At 36.6% G+C, this 27,798-nt stretch overlaps 1 protein-coding gene across 1 annotated transcript in view; it reads left to right on the forward strand.

The window, feature by feature from the left end:
• Positions 1–27,404, forward strand: part of ABCA13 (ATP binding cassette subfamily A member 13) — a 180,881-nt gene extending 153,477 nt beyond the window's left edge. Inside the window, exons 50-55 of the mRNA XM_032118439.1 lie at positions 536–670; positions 3,012–3,115; positions 5,693–5,785; positions 18,032–18,137; positions 18,987–19,124; positions 20,614–27,404. Of these exons, the coding sequence (XP_031974330.1) occupies positions 536–670; positions 3,012–3,115; positions 5,693–5,785; positions 18,032–18,137; positions 18,987–19,124; positions 20,614–20,703 (666 nt within the window). The 3' untranslated portion in view covers positions 20,704–27,404. The remainder of the gene's footprint in view (positions 1–535; positions 671–3,011; positions 3,116–5,692; positions 5,786–18,031; positions 18,138–18,986; positions 19,125–20,613) is intronic.
• Positions 27,405–27,798: the final 394 nt, after the last annotated feature.

Raw genomic sequence — 27,798 nt, forward strand, 5'->3', positions numbered from 1 at the left:
TATTGTTTAACCAATTAAAACCAATCCATCTAAGGTCAGCTTACCCCTCTCAGTTATTACAAAGGTATATTAATTCAATCCTGTTACCTTTTGTCTTTAAGAAATTCTAAATCTGCAACTGTGACTTGCTTTTCTGACATTTTCATCTGTTTTTGTGACCAATGGAGAATTTTTTCTCTTGAATTCTCAGTTACTCAGACATTTGATCAAATAAATAGTGGAGAATAAGTTGAAATGAGAGATGTTTTAGATCATTGACCCAGGGACACAAACCGAATACTAATGGCTGTGCTAGGCAGTGACAAAGCCGGGTTTTCTATATGAGAAAATCCTTATCATTTTTGAAGAACTAAGGGGTCTCAGAGCAGCTTTTTGTCTAAGATTCAAAAGTAGAAATATGTGGCAAGGGTGGATAAATAAGGAAAACAACATGTACATTTTCTTAACATGCATGAACAGAACATTCTTTCAATCTAAGCACAAATGCTGCCTAATCTGGCTCATCTTTGTTTGCCTCCAAATTTGCAAACCACAGGTTGCAGAGGACCTTGTTAACCGGTTACACCTCAATGCCCATGCTGACAAACTGGTGAGAACGTACAGTGCTGGCACAAAGAGGAAGCTCTCTACTGCTGTGGCTTTAGTTGGTAAACCCCAGATACTTTTACTGGTGAGTAAAAGTAATATTGTGGTTATGATAAATGGGCTATGTTGAATTTTGTTGTCTTGTATGTTGCTCTAAAGAAAATCAGGTCGTTTCCTGATCAGACACGGAGTAATTGATACACAGATGAACAACTGTCCTCTTTGTTCTGTTATATGAATGGCTTTAATTTTATTCTCCAGTGCTCACAAAAATAGAAAGTGAAATCGGTTTTTTTTCCTTTTTTTTTTAATTCCTTGGAGCAACTGGGTGAGCAGGAAAAAAAAAGCCCTAGACACAAATAAAATTGCAGCATTCCTTGGTCCAAATACGTGTTTAATTGACCCATGCTGTTTCAAGATACTCCTAATTCTTGCTGGGTTGTGTTTATTTCATAAATCTGTCTAGTTCATACAGTTTGTTTCATTCACACAATCAAGTAATACTTATGACTTATATTAATTTTAATAACTTATCCCAGGTCATTTTGGTTCTTGCATGCTACTGCCCATTTAGGTCTGAAACTGGCCACTCCAGTGTAAACAATGCCTTTTGTACTGAAGATCGGGGACCTACAAAGCTTTGAGAACTGCATCGTTACATCACTACATGCTCGTTTGTACCACTGCCTATTGTTTCACTAGAGAATATTGAGCACCACTTTCTTAAAACATGGCTGGGAAGAGCTAAAAAAGTTCAATAGTGCAACAAACCTTTCAAAACAGTCAGGGGTAGGAAAGCTGCTCCTCAGAGTTGAGGAGGAAACCAGGGTTTCCAGGAAGAGATCACAGGCTAAGTTGAACCAGATAAAATTGTTGTTCTCTGGGGTTCATGTTTCAGAAGATTAGACACATTTTGCTGCTTCTGACTGCCTACCATTGCCTCACTTCTAAGCTGAAATATTTTATTTGCATTTTATGCTTTAACTGACCCTGGTTCAGCTCGTAAAAGGAGGAGATAATCTTAAATCAGTGCTTTTTCCTGATCTTAGGAAATGCTCCAACTGTCTTTATGACAGCGTACTATTGCAAGTATCCATTTCAGCCTACTTCTTGCTGCAGGGCACAGACTGTTGCATATAAAATGAAAAGAGGAAAGAAAGATATCTAAACATGTCAAATTCTTTAAAACATTTGCTGACTTTAGAAAGCTAGGAGATTTTAAAGGAGTTTTTCAGTATTTTAAAAGGAGCTTTTTCTATTATTGTTTTATCTTAAAGCAAAGACACCAACATAAACTACTGAATCTGCTTCTAATTGCATCCAGAATCATAGCCGTTAATTTGAGCAACATTGTGGGTTGCTTTAGGTTTATTGCTTTTTATGTTTTCTTAGCAATCTACAGATAGTGGGAGACTGAACTGAATTTTTTCACCTCTGACATTACTAAAATTAGCTTCAAACTGGATTTTTTGTTTGCGTTGTTTCTTGAAAACTTTGCTTCCAGGTTTTGGCTGGGATTCCTTGGTGAAAATACTTTGGTCAAGGCCATACCACTCTAACAGGTGCTGACATCCCATGGAATTCCACTGGATAAAAAAGCAACTGGAAGAATTTCCTTCTTCCTAGTTTCATGGTGACAGAGACTGGATTTGTCAATCAGATATCATTCCTTTTGCCTCCATGAGCGAATGAAGTAAAAATTTGGTTTAATGAGGAAAGGAGGAATAGATAGGAAGGGGAAATGTAGATTTTGTAGCAGCACATCTTTCTCCATGAAAGCCATCCGAGTGGGAAATGGGTTTGCCAGATGGTTTGCACTAACTGAATTAATGTTATTTAATCCTATGAATTCTCTCCACCGTGGGTGAAAATTCCTCTTTAAAGAGTGTGGGAGTAACTGCTAGAGGATGTCAAATCCAAACCTCTTATCAAACACCTGGATATGGGATGGGCACTGTAGGCATCTGGGAGCTATAGGACTTCTCCCGTTGTTTGTGCTCATGGCAGATGTGTATGCAGATCAGAAACAGTCACTGAACCCTTCCAGAAGTGAGAAAAACCACTTGCAAGTCTCTCTTATCAAAAAGAGCATGTTTATATAATTAAACATATATATATATTATATATAAAATTTATAAGTATAATAAGCATTTATAAATACACATAGATTTATATTTTGTTTATATTTAAACACTGTTTATGTATAATGCTTCTTTACTAAAATGTGCCTTCCATAAATTTAGACATTGAACTGTATGTGTTAAAGCAAAACAGTGGTCAGGGTGTCACTTAAGTTACCTTCTGAAAATGTAATATTTAAAGAGAAAAATATATGATTTTCTTGTGAATTGTGTAAATTCTTCATGCTGGGGAGAAGCTGTGGTATGCTTTTCCATGCTGCTGTGTCATTTTCATTTTTCCTGTAGGATGAGCCCAGCTCTGGGATGGATCCCTGCTCTAAACGCTACCTTTGGAAAACCATCCTGAAGGAAGTTCAGGATGGCTGTGCAGCTGTGCTGACATCCCACAGGTAAGACCCTTATCCCAGCAGCCAGTGTATTCCTGTCCTGCAGAAGAGTATATTCTGAAGACATGCTCACTCTGCTGTGAAATACAGAATAAGTCTCAACATTTTATGGTAATTCCTTCCTATCCATGAAAAGAAACCTGTTTAAATCCCAAATATTTTTCATATTTAATTTTTAAAGAATAGAATGTTGCTCAAGGGGCCTCAGGCACAGAAAAGATGATGTTATTGATTCTTCTTTTTCTGTGCTTTTTTTACTCAGTGTTGTAGTGTCTCTTCTTGCTTGGCACATCAGGTTACCTTTTTGCAGCTGCCCACCTTAAAAATCCTTACAATAGGAGGGGTGAGTGAAAAACCTTCTGATTTTATTAAGTTTCTGCTTTGCATCAGTGTATGAAAAGAGTAAGCCATGGCATCCTGAAGATGGATTCATAGCTATTCACTTATGCACCACTGGAAATGGTAGGAGGGACCCCATCCTCTTAGAAGAGTCCATCTACATTAAATGTCTTGTCAGTTCTCTGATATGGTCACTGGTATATTGATTTAATGGAGGAAACATCAATACTGTTTTGTAACATCTATAGTGAAGTGGAATTAATTAAATGTTCCCTTAGGTAGTATGTATATATATAGTATGTATAATTATATATAAATATATATAAATATATACATATCTGTCTTTAAATGAGGGAGAGATCATGCAAACATGTCCATAGAGGAAAAAACTTAAAAATCAAAACAGCAATGAAACATTTAGCCAAATGAGATTTGAAGTATAGACTAATTAATAAAGAAATGCAGCCAAACTTCTCTCAATGTTTTCTATTTTCAATATTTTTAGATATTCTTAAAATGTATTTGTTGTCCAAGTCCATTATTGATGGAAAAATGCTCCAAAAAGTTTCTAGTATTTTACTTATGGAAGCTGAATTTTGAAAATCAGGTACCCATGTTGGATAGCCAAGTGCTTACCAGCACACTCATTTAGGGAACATGGGTTATGCATTGTGAATTCAGCTCAGTGATTTTCAGGAAACAGTATGCTTTGACTTTTCAGTCCAGATTAAGAACCTTTAGTTGTCAAACACCAGCTAAACAGAAGAGACCTGTGGTCTCATTACCAATATGCTGTAAACAAACAAACAAACAAAGTCCCTCAAATTGTACTAACTACACATTTAGCTCTACAAATGAATGACTTGAAGCAGACATAAGTACAGTGATACTGTTCACATTGTTGTGCCAGGGTGAAGAAAGGAGAAATTATTTTATACTATTTATGCAATTTTCTGAAGGCCATTGTGGCTTTATTTGAGATGAGTTACTTGTATAAGTACAGGAATTTTACATATGAAGTGAACATTCATACATGTCAGCAAACACATGTGTAAGGTATAGAGATGCTTTGCTGTGTAAAAATCAGGTTTTGAGAACTGTTTACTTAATTTTCAGAGACAATTTTTTACTTACATTTCAGAGACAAAACTTCTGTTTTAGCAGGGGAGGAGTGAGGCTTTATCCACCGTCCCTAGGGCAGTAAATTTGTGTAATATTGCCACAGCTGTGGAGTGTTGTGCCAAGGGGAGCATTAGGAGTTACTCAGTGAATTTCCTGATTTGTGGGAAGATGTGTTAGCTCTCTCCCTGTCTCTCTCAGACATAGCAGTTTGGCAGTTCTCACCACAGCCCTGTCACATTATAAGGAAATTGTTCCTAGGGGTGTACTTAATTGCCAATGCTTGTTCAGTCAAAGCACTTCGGTTTGGACTGGCCCATGGCTGAGGCACACAAGACATCTCTTCTTTAGCTGTCTCAGAAGGGTTGGGGAGGGCACACAGTGAATTGTAGGAGCATAAAACATCTTTGACTCCTCTTTGAGATGGTGGGTACATCCTGACTGCTTCCCTATGTCTAAAGTGCTTCTTTGAAAGAGTTGCTCACACAATTCTGCATAATATGTAGGGTAGAAGCCCATCTTCCATAAGCTTTATAAATCAAAGCTATTATTTATCATCTGAAGCAGTCACATCTAGGAGGACCCTGCTTTTCTATTCAGCTGCATTTCCATGTCCTAAATTTTCTTTGGATTGTAGTGCTTTGGATCTTCTTCTATCCTGCAATCAGGCTGAGGGTAACTCTTTTTCATGGGTATGTACTGTGCAAAAGGCAAGCTGAGCAAGCTTACTTCATTCTTCTCCCTTTATCCTTTAGCTCAGAATAATCATAAACAGGATTAAGGAGTTCATGTGTTCATGGCTCACTCAGTGTCATTCCTGAGACTGTTTATGAAACATTTGCCTGTGGTAATGATACCTTTATATTTTGACCAGAATTGTCCAACTATTTATGGATGAAAAATATAAATAATGGTTTAAATCTGTCTTCTAGCTGGGGTAATAACTGTTGGTATATACTGACTAGGGTTACAACTTTGACTGTTATCTTTTAAAGTCAAAGGTTTTGTGTACCTGTTTTTGCAGCTGTCCAGATTCTTCTACTTTAACTAAAATTAGGTATAAACAATGTTCTCGGTTTTCACTACTAATTATTTTTTTTCCCCCCTCAATTTATTTTTCAGCATGGAAGAATGTGAAGCTCTCTGCACAAGGCTTGCTATTATGGTCAATGGAGCTTTCAAGTGTCTTGGTTCTCCCCAGCACATTAAAAACAGGTATTGTACATCGACATCAAATCTTCTGCATCTACATCCATTCTAAGAGCTGGCTAGATGCTTTAGTAGTGCTAAGTCATAAGGACTTATGACTGCTAAGAACATCTTCTTTTTCCTGCCATAACTGAAGTTGAAAAAGAGCCAATTAGGATAAGTTAGCAAGCTAAAATGACATGTGACATTGCTAAAATGCTTTGTAATCGGCAATGGTAATTGAAAGAGACAGATCTGCATCTAAAATGAAACACTTCTGCACGTAACCTAAGGAATACATTGTGAGAATTCAACATGGTGATGAAATACAATTTGGCTCCGTCTGAGGATTTTTCATAACAGGAAGAAGCATTTTTAACAGGTCAGCAGCCAGTAAGAACATCTATTTTGAACTTTCTCTACTTCCTACCAAATTCACTGACAATTGCAGATATTTATGCTGTTTTCTGCATCCTTTTCCTGGTGTGCATAAGCCTCTTTTCTGTTTGAACTCTGCTCATGAGTTAATTGAATTCCTATTAATGAGGATGTTTAATTCAGAGGATAGACTTAAACCACGATAAAGGAAAGAGGATGAGAAGCTGAGGGGAAAGTTGCTGCAACTTATAGCTAGACATTTACATTTAGTTGTAAATGTAATTATTAGGACATGCAGACAGTCGGCTCTGTAAGATGATACAGCTCATTTGCAAGCAGCAAAGCTACACTGCTTTATACTAGCTCAGCACTTAGTTCTTGTAAGTGCAGATGCAGTTGACATTGGAAACAAGCTCTACAGAAATGCTTTGGAATTGCTGCCTGCCATGTTTATAAGGCAGAAGATATATGTCTCAGATAACTTCTTGTCCCTTGACAGTCCTTTTGGCTTTCTGCCCTTCCCTCTGTAGAACCATAGGTCCTTCCTTCACAGCTGCCTTAGCAAGATGGGCCTGACTCACACTAGCTCTCTCCTTCCAAGGTGTTTTCATGAAGACAAACTTTCAGCTAGACACACTACAATCTGGATGGTGAAAAAACATTGATGTCTGCATCTGTATTTCTGATGGTTCTGTGTGATTGTAGCCTTCTATTCATGTTTGCACACCTTTCAGAGCATACTTGCCTCAGTTTCTGGAGGCATGAGAAGTCAATTGATCTTCAGCAGTTTCTGCTTCTTTTGTATCTAGGTCTTTGCCTTTGCCATCCTGTCTCGTCCCAAATTTCATAGCATAGAATAGCCTGTTGTCTCACTGGCTGGAGTAGATTAGTGAATGTGAAGGCATCCTTTACTTCTTTTGTATGAGAAACAGCTGTATGTAGAGGACAGTGCAGATCTTGCACAGGTGAAAATGCTTTTTGAAGATGTGTGTCCCCCCAGTAAGGAAAAAATAGTATTACTTAGGCACTTCAGTTGGGTGTATAAAGTTAGCTGGGATAAATGTTTCTTCCCTTTTTATATTTCAGATCCTCTGGAGTGAGTACATGTCTCTGTCTTCTCAGCTTCACCTTGAGAGGGCAAAATCAGACAGTCCACAAAGGCTACCTTCCCCTTTATCTTCTCAGTGACTTTCATTGTTTTGCAACTTCTGATGTTTCCTTTAGCAGCCTCTTTTCATCTTCCCTCTTACGGAAACAAGACATCAAAAGCATACTCACAAGTATGCACCATATTCATATAAACGAGGCAGTTATTTCTCAGTTTGCTGCACTGCCTCTGTAGACAAACCTCTTTCAGATCACAGTTAGCAAATCAGTGCAGAAGTACCATGCTGGAAGTGTCTTCATATTACTTCTTATTGATATACAACCAGCACTATTACTACTATTGAGATAATCACAGATCAACCATTCTGGAATCAAGGCTGTATGAGTGCCTCTTTTAAATTCTCTAAAGCAAAGCCATAATAAGAATATTTGTCAATCATATTCATAGCGGTTTTTTAAAAATCATTGTAACTTCGTAAAAAGCACACCTTCTCTATATTAAGAATATTTCATACTTTCTGCAGGTTTGTGTTCCATGGCAGTTCTTGAATGTATGTCCATCAGTGAAATTCACATGGGAAAATTATGTGCACTGGAGATCAATATTGCTGAGAATTTCTACACAAACCATGCAGCTCAAGCTCCACAAGGATTTTTCATTTAAAGGCAGGACTAAAATCCCTTTAACTCCTAGCTTATTGATTGATTTGCTCTCCAAATTTTCCACACTAACTGTTCAGGAACCTACTGAATTTTTTTGAAACTTTAGAACCCTTTATTAAGAAGAAATAGTCATGAGCTTTATCAAAGGATTTAATTAAAGTCAGGCAGTTGTCTGAATTTTCTCTGACGGCCTGATAAGTTTTCTTGGCTGGCAAGAAAAAAACCACTGTAGACAGCAGTCTTAAAGTGTCATATACACACAGCTGTTAAAGCTTGCAGAAAAGACATTTCTGTGTTTTCTTTGGAAATCTTTTAACAAGTGCTGGGGAGAAGTCAAAGACTGTTCCTGTAGTCCTCTTATTTTGTTGCTTAGTCTAGCTTCCAAACTTCTCTCCAACACATGCCAATGTGATCCTTTATCATAAACCCCAGGTTATCACACATCTAACATGTAAAATAATTGTTAGGAGATTAAAAAAACTTTATACATTCTCTGTGATTAAAGTTCCAAACTTATTCGAAGACAATTTCCTGGTATGCTTCCATGTTACCATATGGAGGACTCCTGCATCTACATGAGATGGGGAAGGAGTAGAGAAGCAGAATTCCAAAGAATTAAGCTTTAAATTATTTTAAAATTTTCACTTTCTGCTCCACCTGTGAACATCCTGAAAAACTTCCTGGACTTGGAAGAGTATTGAGTGATTCCTTCCTTCCCATTTTCCTTCCCTCCCTATGATTTAATAGCCCTATCATTCCCATTGCCATACAGAGCAAAACACTGTTTCTTCTAAAGTGGTAGACTATAAGGATTAGTATATCTAAGTTGCTATTAGGAAATATCTACCTGCAGAAAAATGTTTTCCTTAACAGCCACCTCCATTGATATAAGCACCAGTCTTCTCCTAGTGTTTCAGTGTTTTCCTGCAATTAGCACTGTTTAGTATATTTGTCCCATGCACCACATCACCGTAAAAAACCCATCACATCTTACATTTTGTTTAAAAAAAATATTCCATGAAGCAATATAAGGAAAGCATAAAAAATCCTGATTTTGTTGCATCTGATTGCATTTAATTAGTGATACCCTAAAAATCTGGTTTTTTGGATGATCTTTTCTTCATGCTGTGTGTGAATGAATTAAGCTAGTAATATAAAAATTCATATTAACAGGGAAGAATGATACTAAAATAAATTAATGGGGTGATAGTTGTAGATTATCATGGTTTCTTAGATTCTACAGCTTGTTTTTTAAAAAATTGTTCTTACTTATAAGCAGCTCTTGATACCCTTTAGTCTGTTTTCAATTTGTTTCTACAAATCAAATTGAACAAATATTTTAAAAGCGACAACAAGTATCCTGATCTGGCTTTGAAAATTACAAGAAGAGAAATCTAACCTCTATATGAATACTTAAACCAAAGAAAACTTTCATGCAGCTTTTTTTTTAGTGAAAGAATAAATCCAGTACTGTAAGAAATAATAATAGAAGCATATTTTGATATTACAGGTGATTCTATTAGTATGTCTCAAGAATATTTTCCTCTTCTAAATGTAGGCACATATACTAAAATAACATTCTTTTTTCCCTTCTTGTTGAATTCTGTCTGTCTTGATGGAAGTCCTCAAAATTGTTTTGTTTCTTTATTCTTTAGTACCATTCCAGTCTATAGAGTCAAGATTATGATCATCTTTTTGATGGATATGTGATGAAGGTTTAATGGGTCTTCCTTGGAGCCGTGTTAAATTTGCTTCTTTGCAGTTGTGGGAAGTTCAAGAATTCAGCTCTTTCTCTCTGGCTATACTTTCAGCCCTTGGCAGATGTGAAAGATCATAATCCTGGACTGAGTACAGCTTTGTCAGATGGCAGGACAAAATTCTGCTATGAAGGGTATGGGTGAACTCCAGGAAGATGCTAATGTGAAACATAAAAGCTTCATAGGGATATAAAAAGTGATGCTGCTTCTAATGTGTGAGACTTGTTCCATTTTTCCAACCCTTCTGCAAGCCTGTTACGAAATGCTCATCCAAAAATATCTTCTTGCTACAAAAGTCTGTGTTTGGGTTTCTGCTCCCAGCTGCTGAACCTTGACTATATTTATATATGTTTAAACAGATTTAAAGTACCTGCAGATGTTTATCAGCAGAATAATAAGGGTAAGACTTCTTTAGAAAGGCTTTTTGTTGCAGGTGGCACATTTCTAAGTAATATCAAGAAATGTATTAGGTAGAAGAACAAACTGAAGGGCAATTTTCAAAAAGTTAACCTCTTAATTCTAGATGTAGTTTGTCTGAGATTGATGTGTTAACAGTTGTGCCTGTTAAAGCCTAATTTCAGACAGTTCCTGCCAACAGAGTCAATTATGCTAAATTGTGAATGGATTACATTTAAACGCTCTCTCCAGTATTCTCCATTATACCTAATGCTTTTTTAAAAAATGTTACAGAAGCATTTTCATGTTAGATGCAGCTGGCCAATTCTCTGGGAGCAACATTTTGAATATTATCCTTCATTCCAGGGCCATCTGGACAGACTTCTCATATCAGAAAAACCCATACCAATTTGTCAGGTGCTGGACGTCAAGTCGTTGCTCAGATTTTATCAGCAAGCCATCCGATTAAATTACCCAACAATTAATTCATTTGCTATAGCTGGGTTATAATGGAAAATATGTTGGCAGACTACTTATACTTTATCTTTTTTTTTTTAAAGGTTGATTGAGAATATTTTATTGCTTTCCTCAAACTCACACATGTAGATTTCTTAAATGGAAAAGAAATGATTAAAATTAAAGTCCTCATCAATATTTCAGCCTTCTGTGGACACAGTGTTACTAATTGAAATACTATCAATAAGTTTCTTACATGCTATAAGATATAGAAATTAATATAATTTTCACTCTTCTTGACTCGAAAACACCTTCCTCTTGTACATGAAAAATGTCTTTAGGCAGTGGATGTGTAATCATGTAATATAGCTATTCGTTTATCTTTCCAGAGGAAAGTTTGAAGAAAAGAGCTCTTAAAAAACACACAGATTGAGAGTTCAGAAATGAAAAATATCTTTTGACTCTCCTAAAACTTTGTGCAATATTTATTCAGCCCTACTGCACATGTGCATTAGAATGCTTATTTTGGTCATTTTGTACTACGTTTTCCACAGGATGCTGCATTGTATCTCTATACCTGTTCATTAAATCAGAAGCAGCTAATTAAGATTTCATATTCTCCTCTTTCACTAGTATGTGTTCTACTAGAAGTTTTTCAAACCTGTCCTTAAATACAGTATTATCAGCATTTATTGGAGCAGGGCTCAAAAACATCAACATCTTTGTTTTCCACAGCACTTCTTGGAAACTTAATTTGAAATAATTATTCCCTTTTTATAGATGAGTAACCAAAGACTGGTGCTAAAGTTAAAAGGGTTTGGGTAGTTTATCTGAGCACTTTATAACTAAATATTTTACATTTGTTCAGCATTGCATTTAAAGCAAAACTCCTGTTAACTTCAGCTGTAGCTGTGGGTGTTCCAGAAGGCACCGTGAATTCCTCTGGCCAACTGGAGCCATTTGTCTCCAGGTGGGCCCTGAACAAGACAGGAAAGCAATAAAGAAAGATGTGGTCTAAGTGAGTTACCACAGACCACACAGGTGTATGAGGATGAAAGGGTAAGATTCTGTTCCCCAGGGCATTTCCAGAGCTGGGAAGCACTTTCTTCCCTTTTTCTTTCCTTTTCTGATCAATCTGCTGTCTTATTTGCAATGTTTTCTAGGCATTGCAGTAAATAAAGGCATTTCTCTGAGCAGGTACATCCAGGGTATCTTGTAAGGCATTCATGATAGGGATTTCATGACAAGGTGTTATGTGATGATGTAATTAAAGTTTATTACATAAAGCTAGTATAACTGTGGTTTAAATTTTATTTTACATCTTGTCTACATTAAACACTTTTTAGCTTGAGATTTGACCTTGAGGTGTTGATAAAATCTTTTTAATAGATATTTTAGTGTGTAATACCCTGATTATTATGTTATTAAAGAACAGTACACCCAAACCCAGTCATAGAAACACAATGATAATGTTATTTACTCCTGCCTTTTTCACTGTTGAGTCCCAGAAGGTGCTTTTAGGAACAGTTTGGGTTCTTTGTAGGCTGTACCTTTGCACAGGGTTACAGCACTTCTGCTCCTGTTTCTCTGGGAATAAAATATATAAATAATGCAAGAATAAAAAATCCCTGATACTTGCCAGTATGTGCAGATAAACAACCTCAAATACAGAGAGATTTTGTGTGTGCACATGTATAAACAATTAACAAGATTTTTTCAGGGTTTCACCACATAGTTGGAAATCACACCTAAGAATTGACAAGCACACAGAGAGCAAGGCAAAGTTGTACCCTGCACTTCTCATAATCTGGGGCTGTCACTGTTATGAAAATTATATTGCTGAATACAGAAATTAACTTTAGATGGTTTGATATGAAAGCCTGGAGTGTGTGTGAACAAATAGTGCATGTACAATATACCTGAACGAGTGTTAGTCATCATTTTAATAACTGTTTTTGTGTTTCTATTGTTACCCTGGAAAAATCATGATGACTTAAAAAATAATGAAACAAACTCTATGAATACTACATGGAAGAGAAGTTTTATAATTTATTTATGTCTGTTTGTTTGCATCTAACCAAGTTTATCTGTTCAGCAATGCTGAGGTTCTGAATAAATGCAGAAGGAAATCACATTTTACAAGTGACAGGGTATTTGCATTTGACTTTAGCATTTTTTAAAAAAAAATCCCAAGTTCTTAAAAATTAATAACCTTTTCTCCTTCCTTGATATTGTCTTTGCTTGTTTCTTAATAGACAAAATAATTAAATACATTGTGTGATTTTTAAATGATCTTGAGTTGTGATGTCTTTGTTTTAATAATTTTATTTCAATTTTATTTTCTTTTTTCTTAAATGTTTTTCAAAGTGTTTTGTTTTCAATGTTGTTCAAGATTTGTTCTGTTTGTAAATTGTACTTGTGTCTAAGGCTGTGAGAGGAATGACCTGGATATGTATTCTGTGCTTCAGCAATTATACCGGCGTAACTAAGTTATCTTGCCTAGATGAGGCCTATTTCAGCTTAAATGATTCCATGATTCTTTTCACTTAGAGAAAGTAGAACTATATCTGGGTGCAAATGAATGTAAACCAAAGCAGAGGGATAAACAGCACAGTAGAAAATTATTCCCTCTCTTTGATTTATGGCATATATTCTAAAAGATGCAGTTCCTTGCAGACATTAAGTGCCAATGTTCTCTTTACTATTTTTATTTTGTTATCCAATAATGTCATTTTGAAGCAATCTTTTGATCAAACTAGTGCATACACAAAGTATGCACACTCTATTTCCATCAGTAAACTTTCTGGGAGCTGTAATTTTTTGATGTATATATATATATAGCACAACATTCTCCAGGAAATGTACTCTTTGATTAGTGGAAAAAGAAGTATATGGGTGATTAGATGCTTTTCTTATTCCTCAAAGTTTAGAAAATGAGGCCAAGTTCTTCATTTCCTGAGGTTACATTCAGCAAATTTTACTGAGGGGAGAGAAGAGTTGGTAAATAGGGTTTGGGAAGAGTGTGATTTGATGAGCTGTTTATTCTGGACCTGCTGTTACTTGAAACAGTGATTTCAAGGTTTGGTTTAGTTGATTTGTAGACAAGCAAACTCCTAAGGCTTTTAAATGAAAACACAGTTGTTGTTTTGCCTTTTTTTTTTTTTTTTTAAGCAAATAAAAGTCTGCTGATAGTGTACTTTCTTTTTCATTCTTCACATAAAACAGGTTTTCATGAGTCAAGCTTAAAAATCTCATTGGGTTAATTCCTCTAGGGACTCCTTGTGACCACGTGCAGGCTCAGCTGTGTTTCACAAGGACAAGACTCTTGTCTCCATTCAAACCTCTGAACCAGGACCTCCAAGGAATGGGCAGAAGGGAACACTGAGAAGCTGCTCTGCCCCAAGTGCCAACTCCTCTCCTTGATATTCATGAGAATTTTCAGCCTTTGGGCCACTAAATCCACTTCCATTGCCATTGCAAGTTTAAAAGAGCACCAGGAAAGCATGCAGGGGACTTTCTCATCAGTATAGATTTGGTTACACTTTATTCCAGTGTGTGACTGGAGCTTGTGTAGACACATATCTGAAGTCGATTTACATAATCTATTTTTTGCTGCTGGCTGTGGGGCTGCAAAACCTTTCTGAGAACTGAGGAGCCATTTGTGTTATTCACCCAGGCTGACCTCCTCTTGGTGATATTTATACAAAAAGAAACCTGAGGTCAGATCAAACACCTGTTAGTACAATATTCTCTCTCTGAAAGTGGTCAAGAGGGAAAAGTACAAGAACAATATAGGCACATGAAGTTACTTTACTACATTACTTAACCACCTTCAGCAGTTTCTTTTTTAGAGGCTTCCTAAGTCAGAGGTGATTTTAGTGGATCTCCACCATGAGTTTTTCTGGTCTCTTATTCAACTCATGTCAAGTTCTGACATTTAGCACATCCCATGTCAATGAGTTGTACAGTTTTCCTACATATTGTCAGGAAGACTTGGCATTGCATTTCCTATAGTTTAACTCAATGTCCCCTGCTCTTGCATGAGAAACACGAGTGAAGAATTATTTCTTACTTACATTGCTTAGTCATGATTCTGAGCTCCCTGAAAATACCCTTCAACCACCTCATCGTCTTTCTTTCATGATGAAAAGTTTAGGCTATTTAGTAATTCCTGGTATGGAAATATTTCCATTCCTTTTGCTCCCCTGTTATCTGACCTGCTCAGATACCTTGAGAACCTGTGCAAATTAAAAGTGTGGAGTTCTTGTAGTTCTTGCTAAGCTCCTGCTTCTGCAGCTGATGCTGTTGTTAAATAGTCAAGTTAATTTGTTTACAGTCAGTTTGGGAATTTATATTTTATTTTTAGACTCATGATGGCATTTTAACAGAAAACACTCAATAAGTTATACTCCCAGAACGACTAATGAGGTGAAAGTGAAGTGTGAACTACTAGTTTGACTGAGGAAGGATAGAAAGAAGAAAAAGATTTTATTCTGTCAGAATATGTGGTTTTGTGTGTTTGTTTATACACAGATAAAAATTCAGGTGTTGTTAAAGTTATAGGGCAGTGCAAAATACGTTCTCTGTTGAATAGCTTTGAAGAGATGAAGATTGTTTTGCAGCAGATGGCTGCTGAATGAGTGTGCTGGCTCAACTTAGGCCATTCTAATGATAATGTCTTCCTCTTTAGGTCTTGAACTATCAGGTGCTAAAGGTTTGATCCTAACAGTGCTAATCAAACCAGATTGTGCTTTTCTTTGTAATTCCACTTTGGGTTTCTGAATTAATTATATTGGCTGAATCAGACAGGAAAACAAAGTGAAAAAATGGTCAACTCAATTTCCATTGCCTCAGTGCACTGCTGAAAGCAGCTTGCTGATTATAGCATGGGGAAATGTTTATTGCTGATCAGCTTACTCTATATGGGGAGCTCTTGTACTAAAATGAATTATAAAATCAAGGTATAAAAGCATCATAATTTGACTAGCCAAAAGAAGAAAATCTTTTAAAGCTTTTTATTGGTGCCATGCTGGTGTTTATGCCACTCACAGTTTAGAACTAAACCAAAGTTGCACAGACTCCTCTGTCTTTGCTAATCAGAATTTTGATTCATTTTCTTTGGAAACTTCATTGCATACAGCAATTTCATTTTATGAGACTGTTGAATGTCTCCATAAGCCAGCATTTTTCAGACTGTAATTCAATGGTCGTTGTATAGAAATGCCAAAAAACTGATCAGAATCAATGATCTCTTGTAAAATGTTGCCTCAGGTTAGCTGTCAACTAAATTGAATACCCTTGTTAACTATATCCATCTTTGTAACAACTTTTTTTATTGTCACATGTATTTTTTTCAGGGATGATGCTATGCATTTAAAACATTTAATTAGAGATCTATTTAAGTATCAGTAAATCATTGCAAAGCAAATCTGCCAGACTCTGCTTTGGATTCCACCTAATTCTAGATCTCTTTGGTGTATCAGCACTGTTCATTTGTCAGGCTACACTGTCCAGTAAATATTTAGTACCCTGCAGTCTGGACTCAATACAATTTAGTTCATGAAACATCCTTCAGGAGCCAACAGATAGGACACTGCATCAGGATGTTTCTTACTCCATTTGAAGCAGTTCAGTGGTTGCATTTGACTACAATAAGAAATAAGCCAAAACCCAACCAAAGAAAAAAACCCAACAACAAAAAAAACAACCCACAAAAAAACCCACAAACCAACCAAAGGCTAAAAAACTCTACACCCATTTATCTGTAATAGGGCTTTTCATTTTTATGCAGAAGCTGCCACTGTTTTATGCTACACAAAAAATTGGGATTTTCTTTGAGATCCTTGGAAATTGTATTTTGAATTCATGTGAAATTCTCAATAAAATAAAACTGCAGTCTATTTTTTTTCATTGTGGAAACTTGCAGTGCTCTTAAATAAATCCAGACTATTCCCTTATAACAACAGAGGTTCTGACCCAATGCAAAATAAAAGTTAAAGCCCTTACATTGCTTATAGGTGAGAAACATGTGGTGTTTCATGTGGAATATTTTGCTGGGAGTCACTTATGCACTGGTTTAACTGGGCATATATCTCAAAATAGTTCTTTCTATCTTTTATTACCTTTTGATTGATAATCTGTAGACATTCTTTTATGTATTGGAATAGGGCAACATTGTAGAGTGTGCTGTGATATATCCTCTGCTTTGATGACATGAAAATGTGCCTCTCACCAGTCAGACCCAATTAACCCAGCTGCTGCCCTGAATCATGAGTTGTACACAGGAAAGACACAGTAGAGGAGGGTTTTGGCACAAGGGTGTATTACAGAGGTAATCATTAGGAACCAAACCACTGGACTAAAAGATTTGGCAATGAGTGATTGAGACACTGGAGAATGAAGAAAAGGGAGTTATGCTGGAATGAAGGATGTGGGAGTGGTGGTCAGTGGGAAGACAGAGGAAGTGACAGGTTTCTGGGGGGACATGGGCAGTGCTGCCCAAGCTCCCTGTCCCCCATTCAGCTCTGCCTTTCCATTGCTCACTGGCAACAGGGAACAGCAGGGGCAGTGGAAAGCTCTTCTGATGTGGCTCCTGCTGGTGTTTTTCCCTAGCAATTAACCAAGAAGGAGAGCCCAAAGGAAGGAGGACATGTAGCTGCAAAGGAGGGAAAGGGTGCAGCACAACCCTTTTTTGCTCCATGCCTCTACTCAGCTCTGCCCATGCACCCCAGTCTGGGGACTGGTGCAGCACAACGTCCATTGCTTAAGAAATGTGCATGAGAACACGGTTGTCATTTCAATGTTCACTGGTTTATTGCAACTTTCCCAAATAACTATCAGCAGTGAGTAAAGCTAATAAAAAAGATAGTGTTGGTTAGATTGCCTGTACTTAACTTTTATCACATTTGTGTTGAGAAAGAGAAGTTAATTTCTTAAATTATTCTGAGAGAGATTGAATGGTCATAGAGCCAAAGAAAATTTGTTAACTTTGCTGTATCCCTAAATATCCCTACACTTGCCTTTGCATATCTGTAAAACACCGTTGTACTCACACTGCTGAAATTTGCTTTTGGACACACAGTTTTGTTAACAGATTGAAAAATAGTGATACACACCCATTTTTCTCATTAGAAAAGTCAAAGGATTTTTTTTTCTTTTTCTGTATATGTTTGGTAATCTTCATAGCTTTATACTGACCACTCAAAGCAACAAAGCAATTAAAGCATAGTTTACTTAACAGAAGTACCTTAAGTAACTTAACATCTGGTATATTGGATAGTGAAACACACTGTAGTAACTAAAATTAGGCATAACACATTTTTTGTCTCTGTTATCATTAATTTAACAACTTTTTCATTGGAATTCTGTAGGTCAATAGTATAATAGTAAAATCACAACGATAATGCAGTAGGCATACATGATATTTGATATAATCACAGGAAAATCAATTGAACCAAATGTTCTTCTTGTCTTCATGGCATCTTCTTGGATTTATGTTTCTGTGTCTCATTCCCAGGTTTGGAGATGGTTATTCTGTCAAGGTTTGGCTTAGCAAAGAAATAAGTTATGGAAGAATGATTTTGGATTGTCTACAACTGCACTTTCCCGGAACACGGTTTAAGGTACAGATAAAACTCCTTGTTGTAGTATATGGCAGGATTAATTTGGGGCTGGTAAGAACAGTATGTACATGTTTGGATATTTACATGTTTGGATATAAAGTACATATAAATATCCCTTTTATTTTTCTATTAGGCATTTCATAAAAATTGGACTTGTGATGCCATACAGGCATTTAGGCAACATAAATAGAAAGGCCTTTTCTCTGAGTGGAAATTTCCTTTTGCTTTTATTATTGATGAAGTTGAACTCAAATTTGTATTCACCTGAAGTAGGACTATAGTGTACTCACTGAGAGTATTTGCTTTGATTACTTTCTGATAAGGTCCAGATTTGATAAGTCTCAGCCTTTACTGAGATTCTTTGATTTAATACAAAGCCTTATAAAAGACATGTAGCAATTACATTTCCATAAATACTCTCAAAGTCTTTAACTGTGCTTAGGAAAAGAATCATGAAAAGCAATATCTATCTTAGATATGAACATCTTTGTGTATATGTTTATGAGTCTGTATTGAGCTCAGACAGCTGTGTGTCTGTATATGCTCAGCCTTTTCCCAGACTGCATCGTAGCAGCACTAGTCTGTTGGATTAAAATTTCCCTAAAGTTTTATTTCTTTTATGAGATTAACAAGCTGTCACTTCAGAATACACACAAAATCTGTGCTCTCAGTATGAACTGTTCTTTGTGCTATGAATGTAGACAAAATATGTTCTCTTTTAAAAGCTCATATTTTCCATATTAATCTGCAATGAGAGCCTACTGAAGTTAGACTGATTATAAGCAAGTGCAGCTTCATCACAATGTGCATTCACTTTTACCTGGTTTTATAATCTTTGCTTGTTTTCAGGGGCAACATCTTAATCTGCTCGAATACCACGTACCACAAAGTCAGGGATGCTTAGCAGAGCTCTTCAGAGTCCTAGAGAATAACAAAGCTTTTCTCCAAATCAAACACTACTCCATTAGCCAAACCACATTAGAGCAGGTATTTTATTAATTTTCTTTGTTTTATTCCTAGCCCCCATACTTTCTCAGCCACTATGCCTTTTTTTTGTTGTTGTCTAAACGTGCTGTGTATTATATTTATTGATGTAGTAGAATACTCTACCATTTGCTGAGCCACCTGAATATATGCAATACTCCAGCAGTTCCAGGCCATCTCAGGTCACACAGTAATTCCATGTCTCACACTGCTTTTATACTGGAGGTGAGCTAGTAAAAGCATCACAGCAAGCCACACACTTGTAGTGTGCACAAGCATAATCTGTGCTTAGATGCATCTGGTTGGATGACAAGGAGGGACTGTGAACTGCCACCTCCACAATCCAAAAGCTGGGATCTTACTAATGTCCTTGAACAGGCTGAACCAGTCTCTGTAAATAGTGGTAAACTTTAGACTTTCAGAACATTTTCCTTTGAGAATTTTAAGTGCACAGACAGAAGAGATCTGACTGCTAAAGACCATGAAATCCTATTGTGAGAAAAGGAAGAACACATTGATGGCAAGCATGGGATTTCTGGGTGATCGTGATGTGTTACAGCATCTTCATATGCAACTGCTTGTTATTCATTCTGCAAACTGAGAGTTACATCTAGTCAAAATATTAATTTTGTATGATTGATGGTGTGAACTTGTTCCTTTTTCCCACGTGCAAATCATTATTGAAGTATTCTCCTCTGAGCTGGACTACTAACTACTTGCAAATGATCTATTCGCTGAATGACTGCATGTAAGATAATTTCAGCCTATTTCTTCAGGCATTGCTCACTCAGGTTTACTTTGTCTCCATTTTTCACAGTGATGCATCACCTCAGACACCTACCACTGCTTCTTCTCCCTGACTGTCAGTCAGTTTTAAACAGGAAAATAGTTCTTCACAGTAACAAACACACTTATAATGCACCCCAAGTTTGTTTGCACATGAAGAGGATCATTTGAATAAAGAAGAGCCTTTTTTCCCTCTACATTCCTTGCTGTCAAATAGTTGTGTGATTAAAACTGAAACAAGTATTTCTGTAGTAAGATCTGTGTTTAAAAAAAACCAAAAAAATTCAAGGAGGCACATTAGTTGTTGAATCAGAAGTATGCTTTCACCTTGAAACATTTGCACCCTCATCTGTGATATTTATTGGCAGAAACAACAGACTCAGATTCTTTAGGTGTGTCATTCAAAGACAATTAAAACCATTGTTTCCCATTTGATTGTGCATAAAATGTAATTTTCATATCTCAGTAACTCATTTTACCATAACTTTTATCATCTATCAACCCCTGTCTTAGCTGGAGAGGGCAAGAGGGATTATGTCTAGAATTTGTAAAACAGGTTTTTAGAGGGCTTCCCTCAACATGTGTTATTAATTATTTTGTCAAAAAAGCTTAGAAGAGCAGCTAAAAAATATCATCACCTATATCACCAAAGTCTGGATTCAAGTACTGTTGTTTTGAAAATTCTACTTTTTATCATTTCTTACAGGTATTCATTAATTTTGCTACCCAACAACAAAGAGTCTCGCATTCTTCACAAGGATCTCCTGTTGTTCATCATGATCATGTCCCAGTCTAGGCTCAGAATGGGATACAGCTTCAACATAACACCTGTGTGTGTGTGTGAGTTTGATCATATATACACACAAGTTACATGCAATAACTTTTCAAATGTGAACAATTCGTGTGTAAGAAACAAATAGTAGAAGCAGAGGTGAGTAGTCCTCTGTAGGCTAGAAGGAATGGTACTAGCTCTTGTTTAAGCAAGAAACTGATTATATGCAGACCAAAAATCTGCCAAAAATAATCCTTTCTTAATGTAACTGAAATTTAAAAATACAAATGGTCTAATTAATGTAGGAAAAAAAAAAGGCTGATCTGAAATATCCGTGCATAGTAGATTTTTTTTGGTGGTGGCTCTGCATTCATTTGACTATAGTACTTTCTTGCATGCACACTTAATATCTAATTTTTACATGATAAGGCAAGAAAAAACAATTGAATGGTAGCAGTAGCTTGACTATCACCCAATATTTTTATTTAATCACACAAATTGAGAGCCTTTCGACTTCCCTGTTAATTCAGTTCTGTGTTATGACAAGCTAAATTAGCCTTTTTATTGCATAAAGAATGCACTGTATTCCATAAGGCCTTATGCTAAAGAGGTTATTAGTGTACTAACTTAGTCTACCTCCCAGTTATCTTAAGTAAATTTAACAAGTTTCCATAAATCATACTTGACAATGATCTTTCCCCTAAGCCTGCGGATTGCTGCTGGAAGTATTCTGAAGTACCTTTTTAATGACCTATTTTGTTTTTCTCATCTTTTTGTTTCCTTTTCTTTCAAAAAGAATGACAAAATGCTGTTTAATGGGAATGTTAAAGGAAAAGAAGGTAAACTTTCAGAGAGTGACCAATAAACTTCTCAATAAATATGTATTATGTTAGATACTTCAGACAAGGCCACAGTTTTCAGCCTGTACTTGTGTAAAATAAGTATAGGCTGAATATGAAAATTTAATGAATAAAAAGTCCTTGCATATTGTGCCTGGAGAAAAAAAAGTATGACTCCTTTTTTTAGTAAGTGACTGTCTCATCCAAAACAAGTCTTTGAAACTCTTATGATATTAGCTCATGCCACTTTTATTGGACTATGCTGTCAAATAACAAACTGTAGAACCGGTGACTTAGAAGTTAATTGCTGCAATATGATTTTGGGTGGTCAGGGGAGAGGGAAGTTCACTTGGAGATGGAAGAATTTGATTTTAAATGGCCAATGTTGCAGTGCTGATGCTGTAATTCCCTTCTGTACAATGATGAAATATTAAAAAATATATATTTGTGTTTTAGGCTTTGCAAGCTGACTCAAAAGACTGTTTATTGAGGCTTGATTTGTTCATGTTACTTTGGCCCATTACGCTTTTTTGAAAATCAGGAATTCAGGTTGCCTATTTCTATGAAGATGAAATTAAGTCCTTGAAAAATAAATAAAACCCTGAAGATTTACAAGCTTTTTCTGCATGTACATATGGGTCAGAGTGAGTGAGCTTATGAAAGTGCTTTATCATGAGAATGGCTTGGTATATACAGCCTGCTGCATAATATCAGAACTCTGCCAAGCTACTGAAGATCCAAAGCACCTCGGAACCATTAAATCCCAACAGCCACCACCCTGGTAGAAATGCCACAGCACAATGGGATGTCCATATTTGATGTCAAAACAGTTATCTTTAATTTCTGCATGAGGCTAGGAGTGGAAGGTTTCTAAGGTCCCCAATTAGAACAAAAAAAGGTCAATTTTACAAAGCAGGGTGTGAAAGAAGTAGGGGACATGAAGGAAAAAAGAAGGCAGAGGCAGGAAACTTGGGCAGATACAGAAGTAAGCCATAATTGAAGTATCCTGCTTAATTACACCACCTCAGGATGGAAGAAACTGAGCGTTCAAGGAGCAGCCAAGGATCTCTGAGTCATAGTCTGAAACCACTCCACTGAAGAACATTTCTGTAGCTCTTACTTAGCTGAAAAACGATAGAAGGGAAGGTGTGGCAGTCATGTGCACAGTAGATTTTATTTTTGTGGTGGCTCTGCAAAGGGCTTCAGGCTTTTTTTTTTATTTTTTGCTGGTATGGCTACACCTGTAGATTGCTGATATTATGACTGATTGATTTTCTTTGGGTTTTGTTTTGTTTTTATAAACTAATATCTCTGTCTCAACCCTCACAAGTCCTTAAAAAAATGTAATGTACTCAAGGAAATTTAGGGATTTTGCAAAGGAGATGGTGCCAGTCCTTGCAGTGTGAGGCAGTTGAGCCAAAAGGTGTGATTTGTATGAAATTGTAAAAAGAGTCCTTATTCCTGCTGGGGAAGGGTGTCAGGCAGTTGAATTAATAAAACAATCCTGTGGTTTGCTTTGACCAAGGGAAACATAAAAGCATACACGACTCACTGTGGTGAGACTGAAAAATGGTAGCCTAGCTGAATGCTCAGATAGGGGAGCTTCTTCAAAGCTTGGCTGTGTAAGACTAATTAAATGTCACTTTTTTCTGATTAAAATATGAAAGATTATATTAGTTTAATAGATGAATACAGTAAATAAGGTTTGCTTCAGATTGATGGTTGAGTAAATTCAGTTAACAGTGTTTTTCTTTTTTTAAATTACTTCATATGCATCTCAGGAGACCCAATTTAATTCAGGCAAGTAGCAAACAATGTCTGTCTACCAATCCTTTATGGGTGAAGAAGGTCAAAATCTAATTGAGTGCCAGTGTACCAGGTTCTGTCTCAGAGGATATTTTCCCTTTCTTTAACTTGTGGCATTCCTAAAGTATGCAAGTTTCAACAAAAGTATTTTGAAGATTTTTGTTTCATTTATTTATTTATTTATCAAAATAAATCACTAAACTAGGAGTCTGGACAGAAAAGGTCAATTATACATTCATGATGAAAGAATCCTTGAATTTGTAATTAGTGGAGAAATATCTCTTCTTTTAACACCTCTGGATTCGGAATCAAACACAGCTGAGGATTTTAAACAATACCTCTCTTGTGTGACTCTTGTTAGGAAAATTTCACTTTATTTCAGCTGGAAATTTCTCTGACTATGAAAGTAAGCCCTTTACCCTGAATGATAAACTAGAATTAAGCTCAAAATTATAAAATTGACTGAATATCTGAAATACTCAACACTAAAGCTGGGGAGATGATATTCATACTTTTAAGGGACTATTCCACAGCCTAAGTCAAAAGAAGGGCTTTGGCCATCCTTTGAGCAGATTGTTTCAGGCCCTCTTTTAATTTTTATACAGTAATAGAATGATGTGACCTAAAATAAACACTCAGAGTGAACTTTAAACCAAAGTATCACATTGTGATACTTTGGTTTAAAGTTCACTCTTAGTGTTTGGGGTGGAGTGGTGTTAGTAGTACTGGACAGAATGGCAAAACTCACAAAGTGTCACTTTGAATATGGCTCCATATTAAATTTCTGTACGGATTTTTCTTCTGGAAAGAACTTATTTCTCTAGTTTGGTTCAGTCGTGACCAGAGATGATAAATTTTGTCCAGGGTAGTGCAAGACATATAATACGATTTTCAGCAGAGGAATTGGGAATTGGGCCTTTTGAGCTTGCTTGTCCTTGTGAAATTTGAATGACTGGGGTCTGAAATCACATAAATTTGGAAGCTGAATCTGACTCTTACTGGAACTGCCCAACTCCTAGATCTGTCTAAAACCAATTTAGGTAAGGATATTGCTTTCCTGGTCTTTTCCTAGTAAATAGTAAAGCTGACACTTTCTTTGATTCAGTTTAATATGATCTAATCTTTTTATGTCAGCACTTTCAATTTTTCTTTCTTAAGAATAGGGAGATCAAAGCTAGCAGCAAAAAGATCTTACTTGAAATGATTGAGAGCTGACTAGCTCAGACCTACAACAGCTAAAGAGAAAATGTTTCCTGAGTTGTGTATTAGATCCTTACATTACAGGTAGAACTGATGGTGTTGCAGGTGCGATAGGAGTGGGAAGCAGATACTGAGCAGAAATTACAGCTGTCTCATTCTTGCACAGAAAGCAGCAATCTGCTGCTATCCACGGGCCAGGTACTGCTGAATGTTTTAGCAGATGAATTCTCCATGCCGAAAAATGATACGGATCACTGAAAGAAATCAAAGCATCTTTCTTCGTTATTAAATTTTTCTATCACACTGTAATATTGTTCCAGTAGTGCCTTCATGCTTATTGTTACATGGAACTATGTTCTGGGATAAATTCTGGCTCCTTTCACAGTGGCCCTGTAAAAGCCATGATCAGAGTCTGCACTGTAGAGGTGTATGCACATCTTTAGCTTATGGTAAAGGTTCATATCTGCTTTCTACTATATACAAATGGAGAAAAAGGGAAATATAAGCTATAGAACCAAAAGTCGATAGGTGAGATTTCCATGTGCAACTGATTTATTCTGATGCCTGAGGTGGCCACCTAAAACACAGAGAATAGACAAGAGTAAGAGAATAAAAGTAGGTATTTATTTGAAAAGCCTTCAAAGGTACACCCTGGGCAGTCAAAAGGCTATATTCAAGATGGACCCTAGATCCTGGGTTCTTCACACTTTTATAAGTTTGGTTCATTTGCATATCAGGATTAATTCTCCAATTATAATCTCTGTTTATGATGTAATTACCCCAAGTTTGCCCCCCCTTCAGAGGCTTTTAGTTTACACGTTTTGGGGCTTGGTGTCCTTGATGTGGAAACCTAGAGAGGCTTGTTATGTCTAACCAGCATGAGAGAACAGCAGCTAACAGGCCACAAGAAACTTCAGAGTTACACACTAGGCAGTACAGGATTTGAAAAATATAAAAGTTGAAACCTAAGGCATCAATTCCAGCTACAGAACATCATACATACATAATTTTGCTGCCTGTGTGTGCCATGGGCAAGTTGAAGAAGTGCCTTGGGATTAACTGGCTATGAGGCGCCCAGCAGAAAAAGGTGGGATCCTCTAATGTGCAGTGGTGTAAGGTAAGATCAAACGGGAGTCCTTTCACCCTCTTATTGTACAATAAATGCTGGCTAATAGCAAAGTGTAGTGCATAATTCAAGAAAAGTATCAGAAACACTTTCATCCTTATCTTGTGCTGAAACAGACAAATGCAAACTTTATTCTGTATATCATTTTTATACCACTCTTAATTCCTGTTCTACTTACCTTCTTATATGCAAGAACCAGACCCGCAAAAAACCTCAGTGCTTCCCTCAGACTAAAATATTTTGAAATGTGATTCACCTTCCACAAAATGTGAAAGCTTGTGGCATTTTTTTTTTTACCTTAGATTTTATTGAGAACTGGTTCTTAAGACTTTAATAATTATAGCTGAAGATGTGAGTGAAGGAGCATGTGACATTTATGCCAAATCAAATGGAATATGCATGTAATGTTCTAGCTGAGAAGTTGTAGTCATCTGATACTTTGTAGCTAATGATAATTGTCTAATAAGAAGAACCTGAAATTGTTTTCTTAGAAGTCTGTTATTATAAATAATTCTGCTAGCAATGTGTGAATACAAAATAGATTGAATCTAGCTAAGAGAGTATTCTCAGTATGTGAAAGGTAAGAATCAAGGTCATACACAGCATGTTGAAGTGTTGTGTTGTTGGGGTTTATTTTCCCTTTCAGTGTTAACTATGTGATTAGAAGTGGCACTTGTCAGTGGCCAGCTACCCTCTGAAAATGTTTATTTATGGCCCAGAGCTGAGGCTGTTTACATTCTGGTCATTTAGTAGTCTCTTTTTCTTTTTTACTACCTGCATGTTTTAGATGAACTGGTAATAAAAGTTAATGCATAAAATTATAGAAGCCTTTGCAAGCTGTGCAATTAAAAATAGATTTTCTGGATGTCCAGCAACTGGGTAACATCGAAGTATTTAAGTATTTCTATATAAAAAATGTTTAGTAAATTTTGAAAATAGCCCTTGCGGAAATGTTTTAAAAATTATTGAGTTGTTCTTTGCATGTACTATATAGGCTTCTACCTTAAATCTAAGTGCAAATAAAGGTGTCCATAATTATGTGTTTCTAATTGTGAGATGGATAGATTTAGCTTTAACCCACAACCTTCAGCTGAGAATAGCAGGACCACTGAAGATCTACTATGTGTCTGAACTCAGGGATGGAGACTGACAGCAGACTCTGTGACTCTGCACCTGAAGGGTGCATGTCTCTGCAAAGTGTGAAGAGCCCTCTTTTTAACCACTTCAAGGTATTGACTGCAGGAAGAACTGAAAAGCTTCTTGTTGAGAGCCTTGCTCCCTTATGAATACCTGTGGCTGCACATATATAGATGTAGCAGAGAAACTGCCATAAATTTTCAGGAAGGACGAGATTTTGTCTGGACCAAGGTTGCATTTACTAGGACTTTGCTCAAGATTATTCTTTTAGTAGACTTTAGTATTCTTCTTAGTTATCAATCAGTGTTTTCAGGCTTTGGCTTTTACCCCATGCTGTCAAGTGACAGCTGACTTCATTTTTTTGTACTATGTGTTACACAGGTCTTTAAATAGACCCCAGCTGAAATAGTCTCAGCATCTGAGGAAAATGTTTGCCTTGGTAGATGTTTTCCCTTTTGCTCACTATATTGGTTACCAGATCCTGGATGTGAAAAGCTTCCCCAAAATTGTCACTTTAGGGAGTACTGAAGAGCTGGGAATTTTTCTGTTTCACTTCTGCTAAATCATCAGAGCATTTTCTCTAAATAAATTTACTCCTCTCAGAGGGTTCAAAGATACTGATGATGTCTTGCTTATATCCTGCTCAGCACCAGATCTCACACTTGCTCTTATCTGGCATCTTAGAATCATAGAATGGCTTGGAAGGGACCTTAAATATCATCTAGTTCCGACCCCCTGCCATGGACAGGGACACCTTCCACTAGACCAGGTGCCTCAGAGCCCCATCCAACCTGGCCTTGAACACCTGCTGGGATGGGGCATCCATGGCTTCTTTGGGCAACCTGTTCCAGTGCCTCACCACCTTCACAGAAAAGAATTTCTTCCTAATACCTAATCTAAACCTATTCTTTCAGTCTGAAACTATTCCCTCTTGGCCATCATTACAGTTCCTGATGAAGAGCAGACCTTTGTAGGCCCCTTGTAGGGCTCCTTCAGATACTGGAAGGTTTC

The sequence above is a fragment of the Corvus moneduloides genome, chromosome 1, assembly GCF_009650955.1.
Source record: "Corvus moneduloides isolate bCorMon1 chromosome 1, bCorMon1.pri, whole genome shotgun sequence".
Lineage (NCBI taxonomy): Eukaryota > Metazoa > Chordata > Aves > Passeriformes > Corvidae > Corvus > Corvus moneduloides.